Raw genomic sequence first — 25,265 nt, 5'->3', positions numbered from 1 at the left:
AAGGCCTGGTCCTGAATCTCCTCCAGGCTGAGATGGACAGGATGCTACAGCTGCATCTGCCCACCTGGTCCCTCTGCTGGGCAGAGCATCATCTCCCCAGACTGTTGAAGAAATCATTTAGCTTGGCGTGAAGGTTAGTCACAATCTTTCCTCTGCCTATGCATTTCCACCTTGCATGAAGATTTAATGAGTTAATGCAGGATAAGTTATTAGAAAATTAGCTGGTACTAAGTCTTTTTTCTTTCTCCTCCCTCCTTCTCTTTCTCTCTCCCTTCCTTCCTTTTTTTTTCCTTCCTTCTTTCTCTTTCTTATTCTGTCTTCCACTGTATATTTGCACAGAAAGGCTGAAAACTGTGACAAATGTGATTTCCTCTCATTCCCCTCATCGGAAGCACAGCCAAGCCTTTGTCTTCTGAGCCTGGGTCCCCTTGCTTTGCAAGGGAAGTTGAGTTTTTATGTTTCACAGAAAAATAGAGAAGTTGCCAGTAGCCCTGGGAGACCACTTCAAATACATTTTGTTTTGAATGTCTGGGTAGCTAAAACAAACTCTCAGGCTTTGGTCCACATCTGGCTTGCTATGTGTTTTGTTTGGGCTTGTATAGTGTCTTAAAAAAAAAAGCAATGAATTAGCTGCCAACATTTACAAGTCAGGAGATTTTGCATAACAGTTTGGGTTTCTGGCATCTCTTGAAAATCTGACAATCTGTTGACACTGAACCTGCATTCTTCTCACATGTGACAATCATAGCGGGTGGGGAGCAATTGCCCCCTTAGATGAGCACAGCTTCTCTAGGTCTTTGTAGTTCCCCATGCCTCGGTTTCACTCATTTATATCCTCTGTCTGGCCCCTGGAGGCACCTGAGTCTGAGGCTCCTGGCAAGTTGATTCAGCCAATCAAGCTGGGTTGTCTAAAAAGGTGCAGAAGAAGGTTAATGCTTTTAAAGAGGAGAGTGGCCCAGCCCAAGGGTGGAGGTTGGATTCCCTAAGACTGTGAGGGCACAAGGGATATAGGGTTCCAGGGAATGAGGAGAATCAGACCGGCTGGGACAAAGCTTACCAGTGGTGGCAAAGGTCAGATGAGGGCCGCTAAGCACTGAACTCTGTGACTCTGATGCCACAGCAAAGGTCTCCTAAGCCATCTTCACCAGAGCATGAGAATGTCCCCCAAGGCAGGCTCTATCTCTCTCTGGACCTTGCAAGTCTGGACAAGCAGTTCTGGTGGCTGCAGCCACCGTGGACTGAAGACCACAGCCTTTTCCCACTACTCAGACTTTATAAACCCTGAGCTTCTCACAAACTCCCACGGAGGGGGAAGCATTCCAAGTGAATGATGCTAGAGTTCATCCTAACCTTGGAATATGAGAGGTTGAGGCTGGTTTTGATTTGATTAAATGAAAGAAAGAAATGGGATATTTCCTGTGACTCAAGTGGCTCAGCATTGTTCATATATGATATGCAGGTCTAACGTCCTTGATGACTCGAATAGTCAATAGATAAATGGCATCCATTATTATTATCCTTCTGCATCCAGGAATGTGGGATATTACTAATTAGGTATTAATATTATTATTAATATTAAACTTATTCAAAAAATTTTTAACTTTTATTTTAGGTTCAGGAGGTACATGTGCAGGTTTGTTACCTGGGTATATTGCTTGATGCTGAGGTTTGTAGTATGGATGATACATCACCTAGGTACTATGAGTACTATTACTAATAATAGTACTACTCATAGTACCCAACTACGAGTAGTACTAGTACCCAAACTCACTAGTTTTTGCCCCTTTCCCTCCCTCCCCCTTCTAGTAGCCCCCAGTTTCTATTGTTGTCATCTTTGTGTCCATGAGTACCCAAAGTTTAGCTCCCACCTATAAGTGAGAACATGCAGTATTTGGCTTTCTGTTCCTACATTAATTTGCTTAGTGTAATAGCTTCCAGCTCCATCCATGTTGCAGCAAAGGATATGATTTTGTCCTTTTTTATGGCTGCACAGTATTCCATGTTGTATATGTAACACATTTTCTTTATCCAGTCTTTTGTTGACAGGCACCTAAGTTGATTCCATATCTTTGCTATTGTGAATAGTGCTGCAATGAACGTGCAAGCGCCTGGGTCTTTTTGATAGAATGATTTGTTTTTGGGGGGATATATACCCAGTAGTGGGATTGCTGGATTGAATGTTAGCTCTGTTTTAAGTTCCTTGTGAAATCTCCAAACTGCTTTCCACAGTGGCTGAACTAGTTTATATTCTCACCAACAGTGTATAAGCATTCCCTTTACTCCACAGCCTTGCCAGCATCTGTTGTTTTTTGACTTTTTACTAGTAGCCATTCTGACTGGTGTGAGATGGTTTTGATTTGCATGTCTCTGATAATTAGTAACGCGGAGCATTTTTCCATATTTGTTGGCTGCTTGTATGTCTTCTTTTGAGAAGTGTCTATTCATGTCTTTTACCCATTTTTTAAGTGGGGTGATTTGTTTTTTGCTTAATCAGTTGTGTAAATTCCTTATATATTCTGGATATTAGACCTCTGTTGGAATGCATACTTTGTGAATATTTTCTCCCATTCTGTAGGTTGTCTGTTTACTCTGTTGATAATTTCTTTTGCTGTGCAAAAGCTCTTTAGTGTAGGCTAGGCGCGGTGGCTCATGCCTGTAATCCCAGCACTTTGGGAAGCAGAGGGGGGCAGATCACTTGAGGCCAGGAGTTCGAGACTAGCCTGGGTAACACGGCAAAATCCTGTCTCTACTAAAAATACAAAAATTAGCTAGGTGTAATGATGATCCCAGCTACACAGGAGGCTGAGGCACGAGAATCGCTTAAACCTGGGGGGTGGAGATTGCAGTGGGCTGAGATTGTGCCACTGCACTCCAGCCTGGGCAACAGAGCGAGACTCTGTCTCAAAAAACCAAAACAAAACAAAAAGAAGCTTTTTAGTGTAATTAGGTCTCAATTGTCAATTTTCGTTTTTGTTGCAATTGCTTTTGAGGACTTAGTCATAAATTCTTTCAAAAGATTGATGTCTAGAATGGTGTTGCCTAGGATTCATATAGTTTGAGGTCTTACATTTAAATCTTTAATCTATCTTGAATTAATTTTTGTATATGGGGAAGGGTAGTGGTTCAGTTTCATTCTTCTGCATATGGCTAGCCAGTTATCCCAGCACCATTTATTGAATAGAAAGTCCTTTCCCCACTGCTTATGTTTGTCAACTTTGTCAAAGATCAGGTGGCTGTAGGAATGTAGCTTTATTTCTGGATTCTCTATTGTGTTCCATTGTTTATATGTCTATTTTTATAGTAGTACCATGCTGTTTACTGTAGCCTTGTAGTATAGTTTGAAGTTAGGTAATGTGATGCCTCCAGCTTGGTTCTTTTTACTTAGGATTGCTTTGGCTATTTGGGCCCTTTTTTGGTTCCATATAAATTTTAGAATAGTTTTTTCTAGTTCTATGAAAAACGACATTGGTAGTTTGATAGGAATAGCGTTTAATCTGTAGATTGCTTTGGGCGGTATGGACATTTTAACAATATTGATTCTTCCAATCCATGAGCATTGGAATAGTTTTCCATTTGTTCACGTCATCTGTAATTTCTTTTTAGCAGTGTTTTGTACTTCTCCTTGTAAAGATCTTTCACCTCCTTGAATATCTAACATTTAAATAGCACTTGAAAGGCATACACACAGAGAGTCTTCCATAGGTGTGGTAAGGTGATGCTATGTGCTCACCAAACCAAGTTCATTTTTGTCACCAAGAGACAGCAAGACTACATTTCCCAAACTCCCCTGCAGTTAGATAAAAGCCATGTGACTGCATTCTGGCCAACAGAATGTGATGGAAGTGACGTAAGTCCCTTGCAGGCCTGTGTTCCCTGCACTGTCCTCCATACTCCTCTTCCCTTTCCACAAGAGGGAATAAGTCTCATTGCCTGCTTGAAGCCCACATTGGACTGTGGTGAGAGTAAGAATAAGCATGTGTTGTCTTAATCCTCTGGCATTTGGGGCCATTTGCTAAAGCAGCTACTATTCTCTAACTGACTCATGGATATTCAAAGTGTTTTCCAATGTCTTATCTCACTTGATTCTGACAAGCACCCTGTGAGTTTGGCAGGACAAATACTGTCTCCCTGTTTGATAGATTCCAGGTCTATAGCCCTTACCTTTGTCACATATTGCCTCTCCAACCACAGAAAGTCACACCTAGAGGGCCCCCAGTACCCAGATGCACCTCTTCCAGCCTACACCTGATCCTCCTTACCCCTATGCAGTATAAAGGCTCAGATTGTTTGGAAAACCTTTGCAATCTTACTCCTGTTTGCAGGCATGGCAAAATAACAATAGTCTTGATGCCTCTGAAATATTGCTCTTTTGCATACCCTGAAATAAATATTTTACTTCTCAGGTACCCCTCTTCTTAACTGTAGGATGGGAGGACTCCAAGAGCTGTGGGAAGGTGGAGAGTGTTAAAAACAATCACAGCCCGGGTGCAGTGGCTCACGCCTGTAATCCCAGCACTTTGGGAGGCCGAGGCAGGCATATCACCTGAGGTCAGGAGTTCGAGACCAGCCTGGGCAACATGGTGAAACCCCGTCTCTACTAAAAATACAAAAAAATTAGCCAGACACGGTGGTGCATGCCTGTAATCCCAGCTACTTGGGAGATTGAGGCTGGAGAATCACTTGAACCTGGGAGGTGGAAGTTGCAGTCAGCCGAGATGGTGCCATTGCACTCCAGCCTGGGTGACAGAGAGAGACTCTGTCTCAAAAAAAAAAAAAAAAAAAAAAAAAAAAAATCATAATGTGGAAAGACAACTGCAGTCCTGGTCATCCTGATTTGGGGATGTTTCCTTTTACCCATTGGATCTGGGAATCATCTGCCACACCGTTGGAGGGGGAAGTCAGTGGTTTCGCCTGCCCAGCATCCCTCCCTGCTTATTGCAGTCTTAGTGGGACTGTGACCCATGTGCCTACTTAGCTTCAGCCTTGGTGTAGGCACAGGACCAAGCTGCCCAAGGACTGATACTGTCTGTCTCTGTCTCTCTCTCTCAGACAGCCTTGTTCAGAGAATGGCCAGGAGGGAAGGACGCCTGGTGTGCTCTCCAAGGACACTATCTATCTCTCTCTGTCCTGGTGGCAGGGCTACCCTTCCCCTGCCCTTTCTGGTGTGTGGTGCTTCAGCTTTTCCTTTGATGCTTGGCCACATTTTTAAAAAATTAAATTGGCCACATCAGTTTCTATTGCTTATATACAATAAACCTTTATTGGTGCACCTCTTTTCCTAAAAGACAGCATGGCATGTATTTATTGTTATAAAGTGAGTGCAAAGTAAGTTGGTTTTGAAATACCTTGATGTGTCACTTAACTATGGCGATATGTTCCGAGAAATATGTCATGGGGCAATTTCATCATTGTATGAATATCACAGAGCACACTTACACAAACCTACACAGCATAGCCTACTACACACCTAGGCTACAAACCTACACAGTGTGTGACTGCACTGAGCACTGTAGGCAGTTGTCACACAATGGTATCTGTGTGTCTAAACATATCTAAACATAGAAAAGGTACAGTAAAAATATAGTACTCTCTTATGGGACCACTGCTGTTTATAAGGCTCGTCCTTGACCAAAACATTGCCAATATGCAGTGCCTGACTGTATTTAGGAGATTTTCACAGAGCTTCCCCATCCCGAGCCTCCCGCCCCAAACCCCAGCTGGTTACAGATGACCCAGAATATTGTAACACCAGGATTCACTGGGGTTGCCTGACTCCGTGGAGCTACTTCTGATTGGATGAGGCTCTCTGAGGATGGATGGATGGATGGATGGATGGATGGATGGATGGATGGAAGTCAAAATAATTTATGCCATAGGAATATTAGCAACTGAGCAGCTAACCCTGCCTAGGGGGTGCCCTTCCCTTCCCCAGGAAAGGGATCTTTAGGGGAATTAGAGTCTCGGCTTGGTGGCCTAAGGTGTGATCTTTGACTTTCCAGGTGACCAACAGATGATGCACATCTTGGTGGGGGTTGGTCATCTTTCCCTGTTGTCCCAAGTTGACATAGGGTGAAGAGTCCAGGCTTTGAAATCAGCCAGATTAGGCCCCAGTTCTGGCTTTGCCACTTACTAGCTGTGTGGCTTTGAGCAAATTATATAACCTCTCCGAGCCTCAGTTTCCCTCTCAAAAAGATAAGGATATTCATCGTGCTAGCCCCACCTCACAGAATCCTTCTGGCATTTGTGCGAGGCAATCCATATTGAAATCATTAAGCCTAGACACTGGAGCTAGATTGTTGGGTTCCACTCCCGATTTGACCACTCAGTAGCTATGTGACTGGGGGGTAAGTACCTGCCTCTGGCATGCCTCCATTTCCCCTTCTGTAAAACGAGAGTAATAATACCTATCTTAGGAGGTTAACCAAGACTAAATGAGTTAATATTTGTCAAGTGTTTTTATCCCTCCTCAATCCATTGTAAGTGCTATACAGGCTTTTGTTAAATAGTCACAAGTATTTGGCAATAAATCTTGGCTATTCTTGTCATTATTCCCATTGTCAAGCTCAGTGTCCAGCGAGCAGTTGGAGCCTTGTGCAAGTGTGTAGATGTCCAACTCTCAAGATGTTCTTACATTTAGGCAGGATCCCTGAACTGGGGTCTTGCAGCCCGTCTACCTGCAGGGGGTCCTGCCAGCCCTAGAGGCATCCTCACCCATGAGAAGTGCCTTCCCCACTCGGCAGCAGGCTTACTAGACCCCTTTCCCCCCACCACACTGACCTGAGCTCTCCATGGGAGCCTTTGGGTGTAGAAGGAGGAGGATGTGGTTGTCTCGGGCAGCAGAATAGAGAACAAGGTGGTTGCTTTTCTGCACAGAGGTGGTCCTGCAAAATAACAGGCAGTTAATTAGTGGAAGCAGTGGGAAGGTGCAGAAAGCACCTTGGGAAATGGAGAAGCTCCTAGGGGACCTAGGCTTCCAGCACACTGGGGGGAAGTCTAGATGTATTTAAGAAAACTTATGACTGGGTGCAGTGGCTCATGCCTGTAATCCCAGCACGTTGGGAGGCCAAGGCGGGTGGATCACTTGAGGTCAGGAGTTTGAGACCGGCCCAACAAACATGTTGAAACCCCGTCTCTACTAAAAATACAAAAAATTAGCTGGGCATGGTGGCAGGTGCCTGTAATTCCAGCTACTCAGGAGGCTGAGGCAGGAGAATCGCCTGAACCTGGGAGGCGGAGGTTGCAGTGAGCTGAGATGGTGCCATTGCACTCCAGCCTGGGTGAGGGTGAGACTGGCTCAAAAAAAAAAAAAAAAAAAAAAAAGGAAAGAAAAAAGAGAAAACTTACATAGTGCTTACTATGTGCCAGGCATCACTCTTCTAAGCACTTAAGAAATGCCAACTTTTTAATATTAATATTAAGCTTATGAGGCAGGTTCTATCTCTCCCCCCTCCCCAGTTCTACAGATGGGGAAACTGAAACACAGAGAGGCTAAATAACTATTCAGAGTCAAATAGCTAGTAAGCAAGGAATGAGGACTTGAACTCGGACTGTCTGGCTCTAGAGTCCTCCCTTTAGTATGACCTGTCTGCCCCACTGTGAACCCAGTGGGAGGTCCTCCCAGAGTCTGCTCCCCAGAGCGATAAACCCAAAAACTAGAACGCAGAGGAACTCCAAACAAATCCAAGAGACTGTTTTTGGAGAGAAAACAAGCAAACAAATGTATAATTGGGAAAGCTAATCTAAAAAGAGATAACCAAGAGACAATATTAGAAATGATAAATGTCATATATATATATTTCTTTATACCAAAAAAGAAAATGAGTGCCCTGTGTCGCACATGGTTTTCTAGGAAAATAAAAATGACTCAAAAGGCTCTAGAAGAGTTAGAAAAACTGCTTATATTTGTAACCAGTGAGGAAATAGAGACAGTTGTCAAAGAACTAGCTCTAAGAGAGTGATATCTGGCTCAGATGGTTCTTCTGATAAGTTTTTTCAAACCTACAAAGAAAATATCTATGTTATTTAATCTGCTCCAAAGCATGGAGAAAGAAGAGAAGATTCTCAGTTTATTGGACAAGGCCAGCTTCACCTTGATACAAAAATCTAATAAAGGTAGTTAAAAAAAAAAAATAGATAACGCACTTCACACCCATTGGAATGATCATTTTAGATATACAGAAAAAAAAAAAAAAAAAAAGGCCAGGCAAGATGGTTCACGCCTGTAATCCCAGCATTTTGGGAGGCCGAGGCGGGCGGATCACGAGGTCAGATGGAGATCATCCTGGCTAACACGGTGAAACCCCGTCTCTACTAAAAATACAAAAAATTAGCCGGGCGTGGTGGCGGGCGCCTGTAGTCCCAGCTACTCCGTTGGCTGGGGCAGGAGAATGGCGTGAACCCGGAAGGCGGAGCTTGCAGTGAGCCGAGATCGTGCCACTGCACTCCAGCCTGGGTGACAGAGCGAAGACTCCGTCTCAAAACAAAACAAAACAAAACCAACCAAACAAAAAACCACAAAATAACAAGCATTGGCAAGGATGTGGAGAAATTGGATTTGTTTGGAGTCCCCCTGCTTCCCAGTCATTGAGTTTATTGCTCTGGGGCGCAGACTCTGGGAGGATGTGGTGCATTGCTGGTGGGAATTCAAAATGGCGTCACTGCTGTGGAAAATGGTATGGCATGTTCTTCAAAAAGTCAAGCATAGAATTATCACATGATCTAGCAATTTCACTTTTAGGTAAATACCCAAACGAATTGAAAACAGGAACTCAAACAGATACTTGCACACCAATATTAATAGAAGCATTATTCAAAACAGCAAAATGGTAGAAGCAACTCAAAGGTCCATCAACAGAGAAGCAATGAACAGATAAACAAAATATGATGTATACATAGAGCGGAAAGTTATTCAGCCTTAAAAAGGAATGAAATTCAGATATATGGTGCATCATGGATGAACCTTGAGAACATTATGCTGAGTGAAGTAAGTCAGTCATAAAAGGACAAATATTGTGTAATTCCACTTACATGAGATACCTAGAATAAGGCAAATTCACAGAGGCGGAGACAGCAAGTATGACAGAGGTTACCAGGGACTGGGGAAGGGGTGAAAAGGAAGTTATTGTTTAATGGTTACAGAGTCTCTGTTTGGAATGATGAGAAGGTTCTGGAAATGGATAGCAGTAATGGTTGCTCAATATTGTGAATGTTCTTAATGCTATTGAATTATATACTTAAAAATGGTTAAGATGGTAAATTTTACATATCCATATTTTACCAAAATAGCAAAATAGACCACGCTCACATACAAATATCGATATAACATTTAAAAATAGATATCAACTCATTGAATTCAGCAACAGATTGTAATTATAATGTACTACAATTTAAGCCTACTGACAATCATAGAAATGAATATTAAAATGAGAGTGGCGGGCCGGGTGCAGTGGCTCACACCTGTAATCCCAGCACTTGGGGAGGCCGAGGTGGGCGGATCATGAGGTCAAGAGTTCGAGACCAGCCTGACCAACATGGTGAAACCCCGTCTCTACTAAAAAATAAAAAAATTAGCCAGGTGTGGTGGCATGTGCCTGTAAACCCAGCTACTCGGGAGGCTGAGGTAGGAGAATCACTTGAACCTGGGAGGTGGAGGTTGCAGTGAGTCAAGATGTCGCTACTGCACTCCAGCCTGGGTGACAGAGGGAGACTCCGTCTAAAAAAAAAAAAAAAAAAGAGAGAGTGGCAAAGATTATGATAAAAGATAATGACATTCAGTATTGGCAAGGAAAGGATATGAGAAAATTTCCAGTCATATATAGTTGGTGAGAAGAGAAATTAGTATAGCCTTTCTGGGCGATTGCTGGACAATATTTATCAAAATTCAAAATATTCATACTTTTTTGTCTAAGCAATTCCACTTTTAAAAACCTATCCGAAGGGAAATATTGGACAAATGGATAAACGGTATGTACAACAACATTCATTAAAACATTGTTAACAATAGAGAAAAACCAGAAAAAAAAAATAAAGGCACAATTATAGAGTACCAAGTAAATAAATTAATCTGTGCAACAAAATACTATGCAGTTATAAAATTACAGTGTACATCTGTATTGGCTGAATTTGGAAGATACAATACCATTTACAATAGCTTCAAATTTTTTTTTTAATAAATATTGAGGAGGGGCGCAGTGGCTCACGCCTGTAATCCCAGCACTTTGGGAAGCCAAGGTGGGCAGATTACGAGGTCAGGAGATGGAGACCATCCTGGCTAACATGGTGAAACCCCGTCTCTACTAAAAATACAAACAATTAGCCGGGGGTGGTGGCGGGCGCCTGTACTCTCAGGTCCTGGGGAGGCTGAGGCAGGAGAATGGCGTGAACCCGGGAGGTGGAGCTTGCAGTGAGCTGAGATTGTGCCACTGCACTCCAGCCTGGGCAACAGAGCGAGACTCCATCTCAAAAATAATAATAATAATAAAATAATAAGTAAATAAATAAATATTTAGAGATAAATCTAACAAAATGTGCAGGAGCCATATGATGAAAACTATGAAATGCTGATTAGATAAATCAGAGAAGACCTAAATAAATGGAAAGAAATACTGTGTTTATTGTTTGGAAGACCCAGTATAGTTAAGATGTCAATTCTCGGCCAGGAGCAGTGGCTCACGTCTGTAATCCCAGCACTTTAGGAGGCCGAGGGGGACGGATCACGAAGTCAGGAGATCAAGACCATCCTGGATAACATGGTGAAACCCTGTCTGTACTAAAAATAGAAAAAATTAGCTGGGTGTGGTGGCACGCGCCTGTAGTCCCAGCTACTCAGGAGGCTGAGGCAGGAGAATCGTTTGAATCCAGGAGGCGGAGGTTGCAGTGATCTGAGATCATGCCACTGTACTCCAGCCTGGTGACAGAGAGAGACTCCGTCTAAAAAAAAAAAAAGAAGTCAATTCTCTCCAAAATGATTTACATATTTAAGGTAATTCCAATAAAAATACCAGCAGGATTTTTTTTATAGATACATATAAGTCAATTCTAAAGTTTATAGGGAAAGGCAGAGGAATTGGATTAGCCAAACAGTTTTGAAAATGAATAATGCCTGAGGACTCACACTCCTTTATTTTTATTTTATTTTATTTTTTCAATGGAGTCTTGCTCTGTCACCAGGCTGGAGTGCAATGGCGTGATCTCGGCTCACTGCAACATCCACCTCCTGGGTTCAAGCAATTCTCCTGCCTCAGCCTCCCGAGTAGCTGGGATTACAGGCATGTGCCACCACGCTCAGCTTCGCACTCCTTATTTTAAGAATTGCTATAAAGTTATTAGTGAAGGGCTAGACACATAAATCAATGGAACAGAATGAAGAGTTCGGAAGCAGGCCCACACAGATATGGCTAATTGATTTTTGATAAAGTTGTAAAGGCAAGTCGATGTCGATGGAGAAAGGAGTCTTTTCAACAAATGGTGATGGAACAATTGATCATCAATATGCAAAGCAAGAAGCAAAACCTCGATGTAAATTCCAGACCTTACACAAAAATGAACTAAAAGTGGACATAGATTTGAATGTAAAATTCAAAACAATAAACTTTTAGAAGAAAGCATAGGAAAAATCCTTGTAACCTCATGTTAAGGAAAAAGTTTTTAGATACAATACCAAAGCATGATCCATAAGAGAAAAAAAATGACAAATTAGACTTCATTGAAATTTAAAACTTTGGTTTTATGACAGATACCTTTAACAAAATGAAAAAACAGGCCGGGCACAGTGGCTTACGCCTGTAATCCCAACATTTTGGGAGGCCAAGGTGGGTGGATCACCTGAGGTAAGGAGTTCGAGACAAGCCTGGCGAATACAGTGAAACCCCATCTCTACTAAAAATACAAAAATTAGTTGGCTGTGGTGGCGCACGCTTGTAATCCCATTTACTCAGGAGGCTGAGGCAGGAGAATCACTTGAACCTGGGCAGCAGAGGTTGCAGTGAGCTGAGATCATGCCGCTGCACTCCAGCCTGAGTGACAGAGCGAGATTGCATCTCAGAAACAAAACAAAACAAAACAACAAAATAAAATAAAATAATAAAATGAAGAAACAAAGTATAGACCTAGAGAAAATATTTGCAAATCACGTCTGACAAAAAAAAAAAAAAAAAAATCTAGGATAAATAAATAACTCCCAAAATTCAACAGTAAGAAAACAAATAATACTCCCCAAATGGGCAAAAGATCTAAATAAATACTTTACTAAAAAAGATATGTGGATGGCAAATAAACACATAAAAAAAAGTCCAGGGCTATCAGCAGTTTGGGAAAGGCAGATGAATACCGTGAAATCTCACTATATGCCTATTAGAATGACTAAGATTTTAAAATGAGCAATCGAAAGTGCTGGAGAGCACATGGAGGAACTGAAATTCTCTCTCTCTTTTTTTTAAATTATACTTTAAGTTCTAGGATACATGTGCAGAACGTGCAGGTTTGTTACATAGGTATACACGTGCCATGGTGGTTTGCTGCACCCATCAACCCATCAGGAAGAATTGGAATTCTCATACGTTACTGGTGAGAATGCAAAATGGCACAGCCATTCTGGAAAACAGTTTGACAATTTCTCATGAAGTTAGCATCACTTATTGTATGATCCTGTAATCCCTAGCTGTTTCCTCCAGAGAAATAAAAACTTATGTTCACACGAACACCTGCTCATGGATATATATAGCAGCTCTATTCAGAATGGGCCCAAACTGGAAACAACACAAATGCCTTCAGTGGGTGCGTGGATGAGCAAACTGTGATACACCCACACAGCGGAATACTCGGCATTAAAAAGAGAACTATGTGCAACAACACGCGTGAATCTCAGAGACATTATGCTGAGTAAAGGCAGCCAGGCTCTAAATCCTGCATGCCGTGTGGTTCCATTTATATGACATTCTAGAAACAAAAATAAAAACAAAAACTACAGGGTCAGAAAATAGGGCAGTGTCAGATAAAGGAGTCTTTATCTCTTTTTTAATCAAACTTTTAATTCTGAGATAACTGTAAATTCCCATGCAGTGGCAAGAAATAACACAGAGTTCCTGGGTACCCTCTACCCAGTTTCCCCCCAGTGATAACATCTTGCAAACAATGTTACTGTATCAAAATCAAGATATTGGTCAGGCGTGGTGACTCACGCCTATAATCCCAACACTTTGGGAGGGTGAGGCAGGTGGATCACTTGAGGTCAGGAGTTCGAGACCAGGCTGGCCAACATGGTGAAACCACATCTCTAATAAAAATACAAAAATTAGCCAGGTGTGGTGGCAGGTGCCTGTAATCCCAGCTACTCAGGAGGCTGAGGCAGGAGAATTGCTTGAACCCGGGAGATGGAGTTTGCAGTGAGCTGAGATCTTACGACTGCACTCCAGCCTGGGTGAAAGAGTGAAACTCTGTCTCAAAAACAAACAAACAAAAAACCCCAGGATGTTGATGTCAATACATTTTATTCTGATTTCCCCAGTTTCACCTGTACTTGTGTGTGTGTCAGTCTCTGACCTTTTAATGATACACACTAAACTACGAAAAAAGTGATATTACTTACCCATAAACAGTGGGGTCACAGGTAATTTTTATTTTAATACATTTCTACATTTTCTGATTTCTTAATATTAAGTACATTTGACCTTATGTTTTACTGTGTAACAGATGGCACACACAAAAGAAGAGAGCTAATATATTATGTTCAGGGAAGTAGTAATTACATGAACATCTGGGAGCCCGCCAGTCAATTTAAGAACATCGTGCTGTGGGTTTAACTTTAAAAATAAAAACAACAACAATAAAACTATTAAAATAATCCCCCTTTCCCCCTCCCTGGGCTCCAGGGACTGCTACACTAACAGGCTGATCCATGCTGTGCTGTGGGCGTGACTGACTGGAGTCTGAAGAATTGAGTTCGAGTCTGGCTCTCCCACCATTGGCCTGTGTGGTCCATTTCTGGCCTCTCTGAGCCTCAGCCACGTCCTTTGTGAGATCACACCCCCGAAAGCGCAAGGTAGAATGTCAGACTATTGAACAACACCTTGTAGATAAAGGGCTGGGCTTGGAGATCAGGGACTTGAAACCCCAGTACAGAGAGGAACGTGTCAACCATCCATGCTGTTCTGTCTAAAAATGCTCCCTGGCCTGTTTTTGTGAATAAAAGTAGGCATTGAAATTGGAATGAATGATGAAAATTCAAACATGAAAACTCCAACTTCCTGAAATTTTATTTCATGAAAATGAGACTCTGGGAGTTTGAGGCATTTCCAGTCTAAGGGGGAGGAGCTGAAAATGGCAAGACAGTGTGAGCAGAGCCACTGCGTGGGGTAGACAGGCAGGTGGGCATGAGGCAGATTCAGGTCCTGACCCCACATCCAGTGGTGGAGGGAAGCCAAGAGGAGCTTTCCAGATAGGATGGGCTGGGGTTCCCAGGTCCCCCTCTATGACCTGTGTGGATGTGGAGAATGATCATTATAACCTCCACCTGAACTGCCCCACCAGGTCCAAGCCACCATCATCTCTTGTATGGATCATGGCAGTACCCCATGGGGTCTCCCAGCTTCTGTTCTTTCCCCTTATAATCCATTTTCTGATTCAAGATATCCAATGGCTTCTCCTTGATCTTCTAGTGGATGCTACGCTGCCAACAAGCTCACCTGATCAGGCCCCAGCGTACCTCTCCAGCTGCATCTCGTTCTGCCAAACTTGGTCCTACCTCAGGACCTTTGCATGCCCCTGCCTGGAGCACCCTTCCCCCAACTTTCCCCACAGCTGGCTCCCCCTCAACATTCAGGTCTCACTGTCAATGTCACCGCCTCAGAGGCCTTTCCTGACCATCCTGTCCAAAATAGCCCTCCCTGTCACACTCTAGCACACTCTGATTTTATTCATAGCATTTATCAGTATGGAAAATTTTCCTGCCATGATTAGTTTTCTTGGCTAGTCATTAGAATGTGAACTCGGCAAATACAGGGACGGGGCACGTCTTCTTCACTGCAGCATGTCCAGCACCTAGGGCAGCACCCACGCAGTGGACAATGAATACCTATTTTAGATAAATATTTGATGAATATTGGCAAAAGCCACGTGGCCAATGAAGGATAGAACCAGGGCTAGAGCCCAGATCTCAACCTGGGGCGTGGGGTCGTGGCCACTTCCCCTGACCTCCGCATGCCTTCCTTTCCCTTCTGTAAACCTCACAGAGCCCCCCCTCTGTCTTAGTGAAATAAAATGAACACAAACTTCTGTCTCGGGCGGCCTGGGTTAACAACGAACATGGGGCAGCCTCGAAAGAAAAGAAATCTCACAGATAAAGTCTAAAGGAGAAGTGTAAGATACCAGGAATTTTTGGGGAAATGGAGAGTGCTTCTGGGCTGATTTTTAATTGAAAGTAAAATTCTCCTTTGGGAAGCCAAGGCGGGCGGATCACAAGGTCAGGAGATCGAGACCATCCTGGCTAACATGGTGAAACCCTGTCTCTACTAAAAATACAAAAAATTAGCTGGGCGTGGTGGCGTGTGCCTGTAATCCCAGCTACTCGGGAGGCTGAGGCAGGAGAATCGCTTGAATCCGGGTGGCAGAGGTTGCAGTGAGCTGCAATCACGCCACCGCACACCAGCCTGGGCAACAAGGGCGAAACTCTGTCTCAAAAAAAAAAAAAGGAAAGTAAAATTGTAAGAAACTTTACCAGTAACTGTCAGAAAGCCTCCCTATTCATTTGTTCATTCCTTCATTCACTCACGGATTCACTCGTCAAATATTTATTCAGCGTTTCTATATATTTGTGCAGGTGCTGCTTCCTTGCTCCTCCCACAGGAGGCCTTTGTGGTCGATTTCCTGTCCTTTGGGGCTGCTGACCACACCACTGTGGGGGAAGAGCCCCCAAGGGACGAGCTTGCACGTAGACAGGAAATGGAAATAGAAGCAGCTCATTCTCAAAATGCATCAACATCAAATGTGTCTTCGCTTCAGGAATGAGAAGAATTTTTTAGGAAATAAAGCTTGCCCTTTCAAGCACCAAACCATGCCTCTGAATGTTCTGAATGTTTTCTCAATTAACCTTTTTTTTTTTTTTTTGAGACACTTTCGCTCTTGTCGCCCAGGCTGGAGTGCAGTGACGTGATCTCGGCTCACTGCAACCTCTGCCTCCTGGGTTCAAATGATTCTCTTGCCTCAGCCTCCCTGAGGCTAGGAATTATAGGCACCTGCCACCACATCCAGCTAATTTTTGTATTTTTAGTAGAGACATTGTTTCGCCATGTTAGCCAGGCTGGTCTCGAACTCCTGACCTCAGGTGATCCATCCACCTCGGCCTCCCAAAGTGCTGGGATTAGAGGCATGAGCCAGGCACCTGGCTGTTTTCTCAATGAGTCTTGATGGAAGCTGATTGTATGAACCGTGCCATAAAACGGTGGCGATGGTAGGAGCTATCAGTAGGTGAGGGCAGCCCTATCCTACATTGAGTGGCTGTTACTGTTTGACTTCTCATGTATGATTCCTCATTTCAGCAGCACCAACTGTGTCCTGCACTTAGTGGGTGAGTGGAGGCTGCAGTCCAGCCCACCGCTCTGCTGGCCTTTTTGTAATTTACCCAGGCAGGGAGGGTGAGGTTTTGCAATTCATCCATCCAAAGAGGAACTTGCTGTAATTTGTCTACTCAGAGGGGTGCCTCTTTCTGATTTGAACAAAGTGCCTTCTGTGCTGGCTGCAACCCTGCCTGGGCTGTGTCTGCTCCTCCACCCAACTGCCAAGTTGCTGAAGGCTGGGAAGCCGGATAAGCACATGCAATTGTCTTGTATGTAAAATGAAGAAACAAAGCCTGACAACTGATCAATGAAAAGAGCACCAAACTTCCATCCATGGACTTGCAACTTCTATTTGCTCAGAGGGCCCTCTGGCTGTCTTCTGAGTTCCTGGCAGTGTTTTGGGTGGCTAGGGTTGCTGAGTAAATCAAAGAGCCTCTTCAGAACATAATCCATGGGGCAGAAATTGCACAAGACCTGAGAGGTTAGAGATGAATGAATGAGACATAGTCCTTGCCCCTTGGGGCTGCGTGGTCTACCAGTCTGTCACCTCATAATGACCACAGGGTGGTTGTACTTGCCCGAGACCCCTGGAACAGACCTCACACACCCATGGCCCACCAGTAGCACACTGAAACTGTCTTACCGCCCCATGCACGCAGCATGCTTGTGATGGTTCATTTTATGTGTCATCTTGACCAGGCCAAGGGAAGCCCAGATGGCTGGTGAAGCATTATTTCTGGAGGTGTCCGTGAGGCTGTTTCCAGGAAAGATGAGCATCTGAATGGAGGGAGTGAGTCAAGATCTGCCTTCAGCCATGTGGGTGGGCATCACGTGATCTGCTGAGGGCCTGAACAGGACAAGAGGGAGGAGGAAGGGCAGAGGTGCTCTCTGTGCTTCAGCTGGGACATCCATCCTGCCCTTGGACAAATCAGCGCTCTTGGTTCTCCAGCCTTCGGACCTGGACTGAGACTGACGCCGTCATCTTCCCTGGTTCTCAGGCCTTTGGACTCAGACTGGAATTACACCACTGACTTTCCTGGGCCTCTAGCTTACAGACCACAGATTACAGACTTCTCAGCCTCCACAATCACAGGAGCCAATCCCTGCTAATACGTCCTTTTGTTTTCTACCCACCCCCCACCCACCTCCCAGTCTCTCTCTCTATCCTATTTGTTGTGTTCCTCTGGAGTAGCCTGACTAATACAATGCTTAAGAAGACTACCTATTTCACACACTCATGTAAGAGACTCTCAGAGACTGTGCTCTGTCTCGTGTATTTTTAAAATTCACTTTTCACATAAAAAAACCACGCACATGGTAAAAATCTAAAAGGCACAGATAGCTATGCAGTGAAAAGCCAGACTCCTTTTTAGCTATTCTCTGGCCCAAGGGTCCCCAAACCCCAGGCTGCGGACTGGCACTGATCCATGGGCTGTTAGGAATTAGGGACACAGCAGCAGGTGAGTGGCTGGTGAGCCACCAGGACCGCCTGAGCTCTGCCTCCTGGGGCGGGAGGGGGTGGGGTGTGCATAAGATTCTCATAGGAGCTTGAATCCTATTGTGAACTGCTCATGCAAGGGATCCAGGCTGCCCATTTCTTAAGAGAATCTAATACCTGATGATCTGAGGTGGAGCAGTTTCATCCTGAATCCATCCCCAGCCCCAGCCCCCTTCCCCACCAGCAAACCCCACCCCACCAACCCCCATCCGTGGAAAAATTGCCTTCCATGAAACTGGTTCCTGGTGTCAAAAAGGTTGGGGACCGCTGCTCTGGCCCATCAGTTTCCTTCCCCAGGAGAAGCCACAGTATTTGGAAATTTGAATCTGTGGCCAACATTTAAAAGTCATATTTCATCTAAAAATCAAGATTTCCAGCTTTTACTTAAAAGAAGTAACTGGAAGATCTAGCAACACCAGACCCACGATCCCGTGTGGCAACAATTAGCTGGAGTTGACATGCAGCTTCCCTGTAGGAGGGCAATGTGCTCCCCAGGCCCTCAATGTCCCTACTGAGTTCACAATGGGGACTCTGAAGCCGGGGGCAGTGCCAGGCACACCACACCAGTACTATCAGCCTATCCACATCATCATTTATGCTCCCTATTGGGCTCTTGAAAGCAGACACGGGCCGGGCACGGTGGCTCACGCCTGTAATCACAGCATTTTTGGGAGGCCCAGGCAGGTGGATCACGAGGTCAGGAGTTCAAGACCAGCTTGGCCAACATGGTGAAACCCTGTCTCTACTAAAAATACAAAAATTACCCAGGTGTGGTGGTGCGCACTTGTGGTCCCAGCTACTTGGGAGGCTGAGGCAGGAGAATTGCTTGAATCTGGGAGGCAGAGGTTGCAGTGAGCCAAGATCACGCCACTGCACTCCAGCCTGGGTGACAGAGTGAGACTCTGTCTCAAAAAAAAAAAAAAAAAGAAAGAAAGAAAGCAGACATGGCAATCCACGTTCTATATTGTGGTTCAAGTTGTAGTTCACAAAGAGAAAAGTTAATTGCAGACTGTCTGAAATGGGCTAGGCATTAGGGTTGCCACACAGTGCCCATAGAAGTCTTTCAACAAACACAATGCATCTCTGTACTTCTCCCTAGCACCCGATGCCTTATACAGTAATCCTCCCTTATCTGCAGTTTCACTTTCTGCAATTTCAGTTGCTCAAGGTCTACTGTGGTCCAAAAATATTAAATGAAAAATTCTAGAAAGAAATGATTCCTGAACTTTAAATTGCACACTGTTCTGTGGAGCATGATGAAACCTCTCACCATTCTGGTCTGTCCCGCCCGGAATGTGAAGCATCCCTTTGTTCAGTGGGTGTACACAGTGTGTGCTACCTGACTGTAAGCCACTTGCTAGCCATCATGGTTATCAGATGAACTGTCGTGGTATCACAGGCCTTGTGTTCAAGTCACCCTTATTTTACTTACTCATGGCCCCAAGGCACAAGAGAAGTGATGCTGGCAATTTAGATATGCCAAGGGGATGCCTAAGACCTCCAGTAGTACTGAACCTGGCTGCTGTCAGTCAGCCAAGGAGAAGCTGTAAAGTGCTTCCTTGAAGTGAGTGAAAAGGCGAAAGTTCTCATCTTAACAAGGAAAGAAAAAAATTGTATGTTGAAGTAGCTAAGATCTATGGTAAGAGCAAATCTTCTAGCCATGAAATTGTGAAGGAAAAACAAATTTTTGCTAGTTTTGCTGTCTCATCTGAAACTGCAAAGTTATGGCCACAGTGTTTGATAAGTGCTTCATTAAGATAGAAATGGCATTAAATGTGTGGGTGCAAGACCTCAGCAGAAATGTGTTCTGATTGACAGCAGCCAGGTTCAGTCCTATTGGAGGTCTGAGGCATCCCCTGGGGGTCTTGGAGTGTGTCCCCTGCAGGTAAGCGGACTACGATATTGCATTTGTTTATCATCTGGCTGCCGTCACTAAAATATAAGCTCCCCATGGGCAGGGGCTCCATTTTGCTCACTGTTGAGTCCCCATTACCTGACACTGTTAATACTACATGGAAGGCCCTTGATAAATATGCTCGAATGAATGAATGTCAGGCACTCATATGAAGACAAGGCAGGGTCACTGTCCCAAAGCTACTCTTGGGCTGGATGACAGAAACAAGTCTGTTGGGCATGGTTGCTACAATAAATGACACAGGAAACAGAGATTAGTTTGATGCTCAGAATACTGCAAAGAAGACAGCAGTCCCCTAGGAAGTGCGGAGAGAGACACAATGGTAAGAAGGACATTGTGCCTCACTGACCTGGCAGCTACCTCTGTCACCTGCGGGTGGCCGATCTTTCTCAGGCCCTGTCATGGACAACTAAGGCTGCAATGTTTGACTGCTGCTTTTATGCCACAAGGGCAATGTGCAAGGTACTGACCAATCAAACATGTCATGAGCATGTTTTAGATGAGCATGTCAGGGCTCATCTAAAAATTCCTCTCCCTCCCCCCGTAGCACAAGAATACAACCTTACAGGATAGCAATACACCAACCTCCGCCCACAGTCAGCAAGACTCCTGGCAGCCAAAATAGGCAGTGGGAAAGTGGCTGAGGGACAAATCCCAACAACCTGGGAGATGCCCTGTGGTCACCCCCCACCCACCGTGGCCTCTCACTTACACTGCCCACGGCATTCACTCATGGTTTCACTTATTCCATAGTTCCTGAGCACCTTCCATGTGTCAGACATCGTCCCAGGTCCCAGGGATGTAGCAATAAGTTAAAATACACAAAATGCCTGCTCTCAGAAAGTTTGCACTCTAGTGGGTGTGTAGGGGACAGAAAATCAACCGAATAATTAAATCGTATATTAGATGAAGATAAGTGCCATAAGAATAAAGTTGGGAAGGGGAGGGAGGGGTTCTAGAGTTGGGGAGGGGTGTGCAGTGTCTAGATATAGATATATGGATATATAGATATTTAAATATAGATTTAAATTTAAACTTTTAAATTTTATTGTCAATTGATATATTATAATTGCATACATTTATGGGGTACAAAGTGATATTATGATAGATGTATATAATGTGGAGTGATGAAATAAGGCTAATTAACATATCCATTGAATACCTATCCTTTTCCTGGTGAAAACATTTGAAATATTTACTCACTTAGCAATTGTGAAATATACAATACGCCATTATTAACTATAGTCACCCTGCTGTGCAATGAATCTCAGAAACCGTATTCCTCCCACCTAATGGAAACTTTATACCCTTTGACCAGCATCTCCCTATTTCCCCCAACCCCCAAGTGTGTGTGTGTGGTTTTTTTTGAGACGGAGTTTCGCTCTGTCGCCTAGGCTGGAGTGCAGTGGTGTGATCTCAGCTTGCCGTAACCTCCACCTCCCAGGTTCAAGCAATTCTCCTGCCTCAGCCTCCCAAGTAGCTGGGACTACAGGTGCCCACCACCACACCCAGCTAGTTTGATGTATTTTAGTAGAGATGGGGTTTCACCATGTTGGACAGAATAGTCTCAATCTCTTGACCTTGTGATCTGCAGCCTCGGCCTCCCAAAGTGCTGGGATTACAGGCGTGAGCAGCGCACCCTGCCCCTTCACAGTTCCTGGCAGAGGGATGAGATCAGAGACAGAGAATGGATGAACGAACAAAGGGATGAGTGAATTGGGATTCAAGGAGCATTCTTCCTTAAACACAGAACATCAGCACTGAACAAGTCGCAGGCCAGGTGCACACACACAGCCCATCACTCCCTTGGGGTACAACAAGCCCAAGGACCGACCACAGAACCATAGAAGCCTTCTATGGACACGGCAAAAAGAAGCGAATGGGGCCACCTGTTCACAGCTGCTGCTCCCTGTTGTGGGTGTGAGATAAAGTAGGGGTGACCTCCTGGATAGAGGAGAAGACTGAAGTAAGAGGGCTTGGAGGAAGATCTGAGGAAGCCTGGCTCAGGTTCAGAGTTTCTGTCATGAAGATTCCAGATCTGACTGTCCCTTGTTGCGCCATCCCCCCAGCACCCCATTGCTGGCTCCTGGGACAAGCTGTTCAGACAGAAGAACCCACCACCTAGGCCTCCCTACACCTGCAGGAATAAAGCCTGAGCAGAAAAGACGCGGAGCTTCCAGGCCTCCCTACACCTGCAGGAATAAAGCCCGAGCAGAAAAGACGCGGAGCTTCCAGGCCTCCCTATACCTGCAGGAATAAAGCCTGGGCAGAAAAGACGCAGAGCTTCCCAGGGCCACACTCTGTCTGCCTCCTGTCCTCCAGCCGCTCCTGTGGCACAGAGAGAGGGGACCTGCAGAGCCTGGGTCACCTGCCTCTGTTGCCTCCCCTCTTCTCCCGCCAGAGCTGCCTTATGCCCTCAGGGTTTCAGGGGCAGCTCAGACTTGCCAGACACGATAGCTGTGTGTGTGTGTTTTTTTTCTTTTTTGTATCAGAGCATGTGGTGAGTGAGCTGGCAGTGAGGCAGTAAGGGAGTGAGAGGACAGAGCTCTGGGTCCTGAGGGGGCCCCCTCAACCTTTAGCCCTTGCCCCCATGAGGTCTACTTTTCAGATTCCGAAGGGGCCAGGAGGTGAGGGTCTTGCTGCCCGGGCTGGCCCCCATAGACAGGGACAGGCCTGTTTCCTCAGCTGTGTCTGCTTCTGGCTGGAAGGAAACACCTGGATGTGAAAGAGCCAGTGGGGTGGGGGTGGGGGAGCATTGTTCCCAGGGGCAGGGAAGCTTGGTGGGATCTGATGGGGCCTGAATGCAGCAGGGACCAGATGGCGATGACTGCAGCTTGGCATCTGCAGCCACCGTGTCAGCTGAGGCACTTGCGTGGAGACAGTATAGGGCCTGCAGCAGGTTCTAGTGTGAGGCAGCGGGGCATGGTGGCCAGGCAGGTGGCATTCCAATCCTGTCAATAGGGCAAATTGGGCTGCTTGCTTAAACCTCCGTGCCTCAGTTTCCCTATCTTAAAGGGGACCTGACAACAACGCCTACCTCATAGGCTTGTCATGAGACTAAATGAGATAATATTTGAAAACCACTTAGAGCTAAATAAATAAATGGACCGGGCTGGGCATGGTGGCTCATGCCTGTAATCCCAGCACTATGGGAGGCCGAGGTGGGCGGATCACGAGGTTAGGAGATCAAGACCATCCTGGCTAACATGGTGAAAATACAAAAAATTACTACTAAAAATACAAAAAATTAGCCAGGCATGGTGGTATGTGCCTGTAGTCCCAGCTACTTGGGAGGCTGAGGCAGGAGAATTGCTTGGACCCAGGAGACGGAGGTTGCAGTGAGCTGAGATCATGCCACTGCACTCCAGCCTGGGTGAAAGAGTGAGACTCTGTCTCAACAACAACAACAACAAAGGACCAGCCTGCGAGTGCTCCGCACACCCCCTCTAGCTGTGCTCCTCCCAACACCTGACTTTCCCACCTGCTTTCCTGCCTCTGGGGGTTTGCACACTTTGCTCCCCATTGCTGAGGTGCCTCTTGCCTCCTCTTTGCACACCAGGTCCTCCCTGGAGCCTCAGCCAGGCGCCACCTTCCACGGGACCCTCCCTGAGCCCGCACCCTGCGGTCTCTCTCTTTCATCCTGCACACACCACACACCTCCTGGCTCGCTGAGGACCCTGGCGGTTCTGAGTTGGTCACTCGCAGCTGTGTTCAGACCCTCTTTGCAGGCAGTCAGCTCTTCAAGGACAGAGACCAGGCCTTGGTCAGACTCTGGCATACATAGAAGATACTGGATTCGTGTGTAGGGAGAGAATCGGCCAGACCAGCATGACTTTCACCAAATTCCCCAGGAAAGTGATGGGCAGATGATGTCCCAGAAAGGGGACACTCAGATGTTTCACACTGAGTCTGCTCCTTGCTAACCCACTCTGCAATCTTTGGCAAGTTGCTTCATCTCCCTAAGCCTCAGTCTTCTGTCCTATAAAATGGCACTAACACACTTATCCAGTTAACCTCTAAATGCTGGTGAGAATCAAATGGGAAAATGGGTGTCCTCTGCAGCACCGGCATCAATCGTTAGTCCTATTATTAACGGCATGTACAGGATTCCAGAAGAAAGGAGAGTCCTTCTCCCAGGGTCCCATGTCTTTTCATGTGAAAATGGGCTGAAACAATCTTAACTTGGCAGAATTACCCTGCAGTGTCTGAGGTCACCCTTCTCAGAAAGGCGGCCCTGGCAGCCCTGAGCCTGGGTAAATAAGAGCCAGGGGCATTTCAGCCCCCTCAGGGGCTCCCCTTCCAGCTCCCTCCTTTCCACCCCTCTGTCTGTTCTGCTCAGATCTGCCTGCCTGGCCATCTCCATCCAAGCCAGCACTTACCTTGTCTCAGTGGCAGCTTCTGGGCTCCCCAAGTCCTTCGGCCAACTTCCCCACGGTCCTGTGCGAGGCTCCCAGTCCCAGAGAAGCAGATGTCTTGGGGAAGCCTCCACGGGTGTCTGTGGTCTTGACTGTGCTCTTCAGATCTGCAAAGAAAAGCTCGATGTCTCACAGCTCTGTCCCCTCCTCTTCCTTCCCCTTCCTTGTGGCCCTCGAAGCTCCTCCCAGAATGCATTTTGCTGTGAGACTGCTTTCTAAAGAAGCATCTGTGGTCACCCACGGTCACTGGAGGTCCTTTATTCTGATCGAATGTGACCAATGTTATGGGGTTGGAGGGAGACACCTCCCAGGAGACTCCCTCTGGTGTTGACGGGGGAGGGATTGATGCAGGGAGCCCTGACCTCTCTCTCAAGCTCCAGACTCACCAACCATCCCCCACCCCTGGACATGGCCAGCCAGATGTCCCTCAAGCACCTCCATCTCAACAGGTACAAACCGAGCTCATCATTTCCCCCTCTAAGCCCACTTCTCTGTTTCCCGCCTCAGAATCAGCAACCTTGGTGTCATCCTAATGCCTCCCTCTCCCTCCCCTGTTACATCTAAACTGCACCAAGCCCTGTCAATAGCTCATGAATCCCCCACTTTCTTCCATCCCTATGGCTGTCACTGTTTCATCTGACTACCATGGTCTCTCTCCTGAAACACTACAATAGCCTGAGGTCCTTCACCCCACAGCCAAAGGTCTCTTTCTAAGAGTGAGACACAAATTATTTATGTTACACTCCTGCTACAACCTTCAATGGCTCCTTATTACTTTAAAGAGACTGGCCAAACTCCTCAGTGTGACTTGCCAGAACCTTCTTGATCTGGTCCCTCCCTAAACTCCACCCTCATGCTTTATCCCTCACTCCAGCCCCTCCCAGAAG

General features: G+C 45.6%; 1 protein-coding gene and 1 long non-coding RNA gene across 24 annotated transcripts in view; both read right to left on the bottom strand.

Moving 5' to 3' along the window:
* Positions 1 to 24,716, bottom strand: part of PIK3R6 (phosphoinositide-3-kinase regulatory subunit 6) — a 63,751-nt gene extending 39,035 nt beyond the window's left edge. For 6 of the 23 annotated variants that reach the window (XM_063629451.1, XM_063629454.1, XM_063629453.1 and 3 more), the window contains exons 1-3: positions 24,343 to 24,524; positions 17,194 to 17,397; positions 6,778 to 6,881 (exon numbers count right to left, since the gene is read on the bottom strand). In XM_063629451.1, the coding sequence (XP_063485521.1) occupies positions 6,778 to 6,881; positions 17,194 to 17,327 (238 nt within the window). In that variant the 5' untranslated portion in view covers positions 17,328 to 17,397; positions 24,343 to 24,524. Of the gene's footprint in view, positions 1 to 6,777; positions 6,882 to 17,193; positions 17,398 to 24,342; positions 24,557 to 24,619 lie in introns of those variants that run through there. The other 17 variants (XM_055258657.2, XM_063629468.1, XM_063629470.1 and 14 more) reach the window with 10 other exon arrangements.
* LOC134735268 (uncharacterized) lies at positions 13,595 to 17,024 on the bottom strand. The gene is made up of 2 exons (XR_010118262.1): positions 16,616 to 17,024; positions 13,595 to 14,472 (listed from the first exon to the last, which is right to left on the bottom strand). It is a non-coding gene; the product is annotated as an uncharacterized lncRNA (long non-coding RNA).
* Positions 24,717 to 25,265: the final 549 nt, after the last annotated feature.

Source organism: Symphalangus syndactylus, chromosome 20 (genome assembly GCF_028878055.3).
Source record: "Symphalangus syndactylus isolate Jambi chromosome 20, NHGRI_mSymSyn1-v2.1_pri, whole genome shotgun sequence".
NCBI lineage: Eukaryota > Metazoa > Chordata > Mammalia > Primates > Hylobatidae > Symphalangus > Symphalangus syndactylus.
This window is presented reverse-complemented; position numbering and strand designations above follow the sequence as displayed.